Raw genomic sequence first — 10,108 nt, 5'->3', positions numbered from 1 at the left:
GTGCTCCGGGACCCAGCGAGGACTTCCGGGAGCCTTGCAGACGCCCTGCTGTGCGTCCCCCTGTGTTGCGCGTCCCCATGTGTTGCGCCACAGCTGATGCTTCCTCCTACCTGACTTCCGGCCGCCACCGCCGCCATTTTGCTCATGCTGAAGACCCACAGCCGGGAGGGCGTCCTGGAGCTGAACGGAGCTGACAGAGCTGCTGTCGCCATGCAGTCGTCACCACTGAGGGTGGCTGTGGTGTGCTCATGCAACCAGAATCGGAGCATGGAGGCACACAACGTCCTCAGCAAACGAGGATTCAATGTCCGGTCCTTTGGAACAGCAACTCGCGTGAAGCTTCCAGGATCAACACCCCACAAGCCGAATGTTTATGATTTCAGTACCACATATGATCAGATGTACAATGATCTTCTTAGGAAAGACAAAGAATTCTATACAAGCAATGGCATTTTGTATATGCTGGACAGAAATAAGAGAATCAAGCCCCGGCCAGAAAGGTTCCAGAGCTGCAACGATGTGTTTGATCTGATCCTCACGTGTGAAGAGAGAGTCTACGACAAGGTGGTAGAACATCTGACTTCCAGAGAACAGGAGACCTGCCAGCCAGTGCACGTGGTCAACGTGGACATCCAGGACAACCAAGAAGAGGCCACCCTTGGAGCGTTCCTCATCTGTGAGATCTGCCAGTGTCTTCAGCTCCTGGAGGACATGGACAACAAGATGGAGGAGCTGCTGCAGGAGTTGGAGAAGAAGACGGGCAAGACCTTTCTGCACACCGTGTGCTTCTACTGATGCTGCTGGCCACTCGTGGCTCAGCCTCCTGAAGGTATCTTCTTGAACTTCCAATTGTTAGGACTTTTCCTTCCTAGTATTTCTTTTGGCTTTTAGGTATTGCCTCGGTAGACAGCACTGCTACTTGAATAACCTGTACATGTGAAATGGGAAGACACATATAAATACCAGATTAAAAACAAGTTTTTTCTATCCCCCTTTTACTTATGAATAAGACATAGAAAACGAAGTTTTTTTCTGTAACCAAAAAAAGAAGAAAAAATGGTTTATAGTACATTTCCCCCAACATATGTGCGTCTGTGGTTGTACGTGCCTTTCTGTTTTCTTCTCCCCTAACTGGCTGGACTGTAGAAATACCTGAATAAAGCCACGAGCTGCCTCTTTTTAGGAAAGAACCTGGAATTGTCCAGTAAGTGGATGCTACTGGTCAAAAAAGGGGGGGGAGAGGAGATTCTGATATATGCTACATATTTATGGGGTACCATCTGATGTTTTGACACATATATAATGTTGTATAATAATCAGACTATGGTACTTAATGTATCAATCACCTCGTGCATTTATCATTTCTTTGTGGCAAAAACATTCAAAAGCCTCTCTAGCTATTATGCAGTATGCTATCAAGTACAGAGATTTGTGTTTGAGAATGATTTTTTAAAGTTGTGGGTATAGATAGTGTTACAGTCCAAATGTTTGTGTTCCTCTACAATTCATGTTTAACACCAAGGTCTGGGGTTCCATCCCTGTACTGGCCACAAAAAATAAAAAAATGTAAAGTTTATGTGTTGAAACCTGACTTACAAGGTGACGATATTAAGAGGTGAAACATTTGGAAGGTGATGATGCCATGAGGGCTCATCCCTCATGAATGGGATTTGTACCTTTATAAAAGGGCTTGAGGGAGCCGGTTTGCTCCTCCCACCATGTGAGAATACACTGTTTGTCCCTTCTGTCACGTGAAAATACATAGAAGGTGCCATCAGGAGGAACAGCCCTTACCAGACACCAAATCTGCTGGCACCTTCATCTGGGACTTCCAGCTTCCAGAACTGTGAGCAATAAATTTCTGTTGCTGTAAATGACCTGGGCTAAAGTATTTTGTTACAGCAATCCAAACAGACTAAGATGGTGATGAGGTTTACACAATAATATGAAGGTATTTAATGCCACTTAATTGCACACTTATATATGGTTAAAATGATAAAGATTCTATGTATGTTTTACCACAGTTAAAAAAAAAAACTGAGATATCAGACTCTTTCCCGTCAGACTGGGTGTGTACACACACACACACACACACACACACACACACACACACACACACAAGCAAATCTGATAATACCCAATGTGAGTAAGGTCTGTATTTATGAATAGTCCCATAATCTTCTAAGAAATGCCAAGATATTTTGGATGTAGGAGGCAAAGGAGCTGAAGAGAAAAGAAGGAAATGTCAAAGGAGGGTGAAATGGGACCCAGTGTGTAATGTTAGTAGGTCAGCACTTGAATTGTAGACGGAACCAGTGAACAGTTCCCAGTGGCAGGTCTAGGATCAAACATGACTAACGTTCAACTTTTAAATTAAGGTGTGTTTTTTTTTTCTTTTTGCTGTTCATCTCTGAGTTATATGGAAAAACCGATTTTTTCCTTTTATTAGTGAAGAAAAACAGCATCTGTAAACAGCATTTATTTTATTTGAACAACACACAAGAAGAAAAATAGCTCAGATTATAAGTCTATACATTTTTCTAACTGGCAAGAAAATTTATGTTGAGGCAAATCGTAATAAGTCCAGTGAGGTAATAAAAAATGGGTTTGTATCACGACGTCGTTTAGCAAATGTAATTTTCAGTGACAAATTTGAAGTTCTATCATTTTTAACTTTAGAAATACAAACACATTTCTATAATAAACATTTAAAATGTAATTCCTGTAGTAAATTTAAACACTAAGGTTACAGACTACAGCCTTTGTAGTTAAAAATGTCATATTACAGGCTCTCTCAACCATTGAAGACCAAACATACAATGGAAACTGTCGTTATATTTACAAGAGACAGATCATGTATTCATTCAAAGTTAAAGGAAAATCTTTATTCCCCTTGGCTTAAGGTTCTTCTTCCACTGTGTTCTCCAACACTACCAAACGTAGCCACTCCATTTAGTCTTCCTTATCCCTTTGAATAATAAATAAACTAGGACTTTAAAGAATTTGTGACCTATGCTTTAGTTTTAATTTTAAAGAAGGTGGAACAAAATTATTCTTTAACTTATAGATATACATACACATAACTTACACAACACATCCTTTAATGCCTTTTTGAAAACATTTAAGTTTTTAATGTATTTTAGGATGTTTTTTTTATTTGTTTTGATAGGTATAGTTAGTCGCTTTTAATCATTATTTTTTAGATGTAAAGCGAAAATCGTTTTTAGTATAATTTTGTTACCTGGAACAATTTTAGTTCTTAGCCTTTTAACATATTGCCCCAGACTAATTATGCCAATGCTAGGCTCATACAATATGAAGGCTTCTATATTACTATGAGTGGTTATAAAAGAGTACTTCAAAAAGTTCATTGAAAAATGCAATTAAATGATAATACAAACTTACCCATGATCTTTTTGAAGACCACTTGTATTATGGATAAGTTCTGAATTATTTTTAATGTATATGTGCCATGATTCATTAATAATGTCACATACTCCTTTTTGCTGGATAAAATAATATTGAGATCCATATGACTTTACATTTTTTTCTTGTCATTTGGTCTGAGGAGTTGTCTGTGTTATTAGTCATCTGTAGTATACATAAGCCCTGTCTTTCCTCACTCAGAAAACTTTGTTAGCTCCCATACTTACTACAGTTAAGGTAGCTTTTACTCAAAATTTTTCAAATGACATATTATCACACCAAGTGAAAGTTACTGCATCATGGGAATATTTCTTTAGAACTATGGGGAATATTGGCACAGACACACATTTAGATATTTAAATCTCTCACATACTGATCCACCATAAAGATGGTAGCACTGCTTTTAAGTCCTTGAACTTGTGAAACAAAAAGACATTAGCAGGAAGCAGATGAAAGCTGATCAATTTCATGAAGATTAACCTATTCACTCAGTTGTAGCGAGCCCCTTTCTCTCTGCATTGGCAAAGTCTCTTATCCTTCCCTTTGGAATGGCATTTTTTAATTCTGAGATTCACTGACACAAACCAGCAACCTCTAGGGTGATTGTTATACACAGGTAAATTCATAGTGGTTATGCCCTAGAACATTGTTTTTACCTGTCATGAGAGCAATTACGAGTACATTCTTTTCTAAAAATGCTAGTTTTATTTGATTATGAGGAGACTGAAAGTGAAGTTGGGGCTGAAGAAGGTTCTAGTTGGGTCCTGTGCTAACTGTTGCTCTGTCAGAAATACTCACAAATCTCTCCCTGAGGTGTTATGCTGTACAATGCACTATGATATGACAACTCGGGATCTTACATCCAGTAAAGCACGTTCTTTATTTCAGTTTAGGTTCTGAACAGGACTAGCTATGGCCTTAGGCAGGGATATATGACACCATTTTTGATGTGGCTCTAATCTTCACACTGTAGAACATGGCACGGTTCATATAGGTCGATTGGTTAGTTTTTCATACCTGTATACGGAATGCCTCAACAAACTGTGATATCAGTCTGTCATCTTCTCCTCATAAAATCAGCTGAGTATAGTACTAGTCATTTGAAAAGGAAGAAATAATAATTTTCCCCTTTGAGTACATTATAGACTCTTGGCATTTCATAGACTTGTCTGGTTTTAATTAAATATAATAATTCTCTCTTCGATGATCATATGTCACAGTTTGGCAGTTGGTAGCTCATTTGAACTTGCTCCTGTGTCTCGTACTCCTAGACTATTTAAAAACAACAAGACATATAGGTTCAGCTTGCACATTCCCGTTTGCATCACAAAAATCAACTACTCCCTAAGGGACCCTGGTTTACTAGAGGATAGCACTAGAAAGATTCAATAGATCTACACAATTTTATAATAGTTTTTGAAAGTAATTTAATATTACTTATTTAGATTTTAATGCATCCCAGTTGTGAACCTTTGTTTGCTTGGACATTACAATCAACTTAAGTAATGTTACTTGAGATTTATAAAGAAAGGTAAGTGTAATAGTTGTAACAGAACAATTTTAGCTTTGATTCAGACATCTGAATTTTTGCATCAACATGTATTTGAAACCTCTATCCCAATTTTTGGATAAATGGGTTATCATCACAAAGACAAAAGAGACAATTATATTTAAAGTAAAAACACAAATTATTTTAATCTAGTTGAAACATTACTTGGGATTATATTACACATATTGTCACACTGTAATTCTAGTCTTAATAGATATTTTTTTTCATTTAAAAAAATTTTTTTTAATTTTTTAAATTTTTATTTATTTATTTATTTTTTAAATTTTATTTTGTCGATATACATTGTGGCTGATTATTGCTCCCCATCACCAAAACCTCCCTCCCTTCTCCCTCCCCCCCCCAACAATGTCCTTTCTGTTTGCTGGTCGTATCAAGTTCAAATAATTGTGGTTGTTATATCTTCTTCCCCCCCCCCGGTTTGTGTGTGTGTGTGTGTGTGTGTGTGTGTGTGTGAATTTATATATTAATTTTTAGCTCCCACCAATAAGTGAGAACATGTGGTATTTCTCTTTCTGTGCCTGAGTTGTTTCACTTAATAAAATTCTCTCAAGGTCAATCCATGTTGTTGCAAATGGCAGTATTTCATTCGTTTTTATAGCTGAGTAGTATTCCATTGTGTAGATGTACCACATTTTCCGTATCCACTCATCTGGTGATGGGCATTTGGGCTGGTTCCAACTCTTGGCTATTGTAAAGAGTGCTGCGATAAACATTGGGAAACAGGTATACCTTCGACTTGATGATTTCCATTCCCCTGGGTATTTTCCCAACAGTGGGATGGCTGGGTCTTATGGTAGATCTATTTGCAATTGTTTGAGGAACCTCCATACCATTTTCCATAGAGGCTGCACCATTTTGCAGTCCCACCAACAACGTATGAGAGTTCCTTTTTCTCCGCAACCTCACCAGCATTTATCGTTCAGCGTCTTTTGGATTTTAGCCACCCTAACTGGGGTTAGATGGTATCTCAATGTGGTTTTGATTTGCATTTCCCGGATGCTGAGTGAGGTTGAGCATTTTTTCATATGTCTGTTGGCCATTTGGATATCTTCCTTAGAGAAATGCCTATTTAGTTCTTTTGCCCATTTTTAAATTGGGTTGCTTGTTTTCTTCTTGTAAAGTTGTTTGAGTTCCTTATATATTCTGGATATTAATCCTTTGTCAGATATATATTTTGCAAATATTTTCTCCCACTATGTTGGTTGTCTTTTAACTCTTTTAATTGTTTCTTTTGCTGTGCAGAAGCTTTTCAGTTTGATATAATCCCATTTGTTTATTTTTCCTTTGGTTGCCCGTGCTTTTGTGGTCGTATTCATGAAGTCTTTGTCCAGTCCTATTTCCTGAAGTGTTTCTCCTATGTTTTCTTTAAGAAGTTTTATTGTTTCAGGGTGTATATTTAAATCCTTAATCCATTTTGAGTTGATTTTAGTATACAGCGAGAGGTATGGGTCTAGTTTCATTCTCCTGCATATGGATATCCAGTTATCCCAGCACCATTTGCTGAAGAGGCAGTCCCTTCGCCACTGAATAGGCTTGGTGCCTTTGTCAAAGATCAGATGGCAGTAAGTGTGTGGGTTGATTTCTGGATCCTCTATTCTATTCCATTGGTCAGTGTGTCTGTTTTTATGCCAGTACCATACTGTTTTGGTTATTATACCTTTGTAGTATAGCTTAAAGTCAGGTAGTGTTATGCCTCCAGCTTTATTTATTTTGCTCAGCATTGCTTTGGCTATGCGTGGTCTTTTACTGTTCCATATAAATGTCTGGATAGTTTTTTCCGTTTCTGAGAAAAATGTCTTTGGAATTTTGATGGGGATTGCATTGAATTTGTATATCACTTTGGGTAGTATGGACATTTTCACTATGTTGATTCTTCCAATCCAAGAGCATGGGATATCTTTCCATCTTCTTGTATCCTCTCTAATTTCTCTCAGCAGTGGTTTGTAGTTCTCATTATAGAGATTTTTCACCTCCTTGGTTAACTCAATTCCTAAGTATTTTATTTTTTTGGTGGCTTTTGTAACTGGGCAGGCTTTCTTGATTTCTCGTTCTGCATGTTCACTATTGGAGAAAAGAAATGTTACTGATTTTTGTGTGTTGATTTTGTATCCTGCTACTGTGCTGAAGTCATTTATCAATTCCAACAGTTTTTTTGTAGAGGTTTTAGGCTGTTCGATATATAGGATCATTTCAGCTGCAAACAGGGACAGTTTGACTTCATCTTTTCCAATCTGGATGCCCTTTATTTCCTTCTCTTCTCTGATTGCTCTGGCTAGTACTTCCAACACTATGTTGAATAGGAGTGGTGAGAGTGGGCATCCTTGTCTAGTTCCAGTTCTTAAAGGAAAAGCTTTCAGCTTTTCCCCATTCAGGATGATATTGGCTGTAGGTTTGGCATATATGGCTTTAATTATGTTGAGATACTTTCCCTCTATACCTAACTTACAGAGGGTCTTTGTCATGAATTAGTGCTGAACTTTATCAAATGCTTTTTCAGCATCTATAGAGATGATCATATGGTCCTTGTGTTTGAGTTTATTAATATGGTGTATCACATTTATTGATTTGCGTATGTTGAACCAACCTTGCATCCCTGGGATGAATCCCACTTGATCGTGATGAATAATTTTACGTATGTGTTGCTGTATTCTGTTTGCTAGTATTTTAGTGAGGATTTTTGCATCTATATTCATCAAGGTTATTGGCCTGTAGTTTTCTTTATTGGCTATAGCTTTATCTGGTTTTGGTATCAGGATGATGTTTGCTTCATAGAATGAGTTTGGGAGATTTGCGTCCGTTTCAATCTTTTGGAATACTTTGTAAAGAATCGGTGTCAATTCCTCTTTGAATGTTTGGTAAAATTCTGCTGTGAATCCATCTGGTCCTGGGCTTTTCTTTGTTGGGAGCCTTCTGATAACAGCTTCAATCTCCTTTATTGCTATTGGTCTGTTCAAACTTTCTACGTCTTCACGGTTCAGTTTTGGGAGTTTGTGTGTGTCCAGAAATTTATCCATTTCCTCCAGATTTTCAAATTTGTTGGCGTATAGTTGTTTACAGTAGTCTCGAATGATTCCTTGTATTTCAGATGAATCAGTTTTAATATCGCCTTTTTCATTTCTAATTTTTGTTATTTGAGTCTTCTCTCTTCTTTTTTTTGTTAGCCATGCTAATGGTTTGTCAATTTTATTTATCTTTTCAAAAAACCAACTTTCTGATTCGTTGATCTTTTGAATTGATTTTTGGTTTTCAATTTCATTCAGTTCTGCTCTGATCTTAATGATTTCTTTCCGTCTGCTAACTTTAGGATTGGATTGTTCTTGTTTTTCTAGTTCTTTAAGGTGAAGTGTTAGGTTGTTCACTTGCCATCTTTCTATTCTTCTGAAGTGAGCGTTTAATGCAATAAATTTTCCCCTCCATAGTGCTTTTGCAGTATCCCACAGGTTTTGGTATGATGTATCATTATTTTCATTAGTTTCAATAAATTTTTTGATTTCCTGCTTGATTTCTTCTTGGACCCATATGTCATTAAGTAGAATGCTGTTTAATTTCCATGTGTTTGTACAGTTTCCAGAGTTTCGTTTGTTATTAATTTCTAGTTTTAATCCATTGTGGTCTGAGAAGATACATGGGATAATTCCAATTTTTTTGAATTTATTGAGACTTGATTTGTGACCTAATATGTGATCTATCCTGGAGAATGATCCATGTGCTGATGAGAAAAATGAATATTCTGAGGTTGTTGGGTGGAATGTTCTGTAGATATCTGCCAATTCCAATTGGTCTAGAGTCTTGTTTAGATCTTGTGTTTCTCTACTGATTCTTTGCCTAGATGATCTGTCTAATATTGACAGTGGGTGTTCAGGTCCCCTGCTATTGTGGTATTAGTGTCTATTTCCTTCTTTAGGTCTAATAGAGTTTGTTTTATAAATCTGGCTGCTCCAACATTGGGTGCGTATATATTTATGATTGTTATGTCTTCTTGATGGATCAGACCTTTTATCATTAAGTAGTGTCCCTCATTGTCTCTTTTTATGGTTTTTAGTTTAAAGTCTATTTTGTCAGATATAAGAATAGCTACTCCAGCTCGTTTTTCTTTTCTATTTGCATGGTAAATCTTTTTCCATCCTTTCACTCTTAGTCTGTGTGAATCTTTATGGGTGAGGTGGGTCTCTTGTAGGCAGCATATAGTTGGGTCCTGCTTTTTGATCCAGTCAGCCAGTCTGTGTCTTTTAATTGGGGAATTTAAGCCTTTTACATTAAGAGTTATTATTGAAAGGTGTTGATTTATTCCTAGCATTTTATTGGTTGTTTGAGACTAATGACTAACTAGGATGTTGCTGTGGTTGCCAATTTCGTATGGCTCCCTCCGTGACTGCTCAGTTGGCCTCTAGTGCCTTGTGTGTGTGGTTGCCTCGGGTCTTGGGCTTCTCCGGGGAGCCACCTTTCTGATCAGCTTGGACTCTGCTGGACTGGTGGATCACGTACCACAGGGTGTGTGATCTCTGTTGAGCTTTCACTTCCTGTGCAGGACTTCTCCCTGTTCTGTGTGCTCTGGCCCAGGCTGTTAGATCGTGCAGTGGCGACCCCACCAGGTGTGTGGTTTCTGTCGAGTCTCCACCTCCCTGGCCACACGTCTCCCCACTCTGTGCGCACTGTGCTGGGCTGGGGCGTGTCTTCTGCACCCCTCGTCTATCAGCTGGGCCTTCAAGACCCTGCTTGGCACTGCCTCGCCCAGGAAGTCTACCAGGTTTCTGCTAGGCACAGACGACTGGTCTCTCTGCGTGCCTTTGTAGCACTATGTAGATCTTTTTCGGGTCTTGTTCACCTTTGTATCCCCCCAGTATAATCCGAGTCTAGCACCCACCTGCAGCCTGGTCTCCGGCAGGTTCAAGCGGACCTGGGATCTCTCCTACCACACTATTCCCAACCAGAAATTCGTTAGGCTTTTTTCCAAACTGGTGGCCCTAGAGATGTTATCTGCCTCCCATTAACAGGGAGTTTACCTGGGGCCGGAATCCAGGGTGTGGTGGAGTGACAGTCGGCCCGCCCATACTTCCTTGCCCTCCCGACACTGGCCGGGGACACCCCCTGCCACCAGCCCCGCCAGAGAAC

At 38.7% G+C, this 10,108-nt stretch overlaps 1 protein-coding gene across 1 annotated transcript; it reads left to right on the top strand.

Annotated features, from left to right (window-relative positions):
• The first annotated feature begins 210 nt into the window (after positions 1-210).
• LOC134367568 (RNA polymerase II subunit A C-terminal domain phosphatase SSU72-like) lies at positions 211-795 on the top strand. Its single transcript, XM_063084314.1, has one exon. It carries the CDS (start codon positions 211-213, stop codon positions 793-795), a length of 585 nt encoding a protein of 194 aa, XP_062940384.1.
• The last annotated feature ends 9,313 nt before the right edge of the window (positions 796-10,108 follow it).

Source organism: Cynocephalus volans, chromosome X (genome assembly GCF_027409185.1).
Source record: "Cynocephalus volans isolate mCynVol1 chromosome X, mCynVol1.pri, whole genome shotgun sequence".
Classification (NCBI taxonomy): domain Eukaryota; kingdom Metazoa; phylum Chordata; class Mammalia; order Dermoptera; family Cynocephalidae; genus Cynocephalus; species Cynocephalus volans.
Note: the sequence above shows the minus strand (reverse complement) of the source record. Positions and strands in the feature narration are given on the sequence as shown.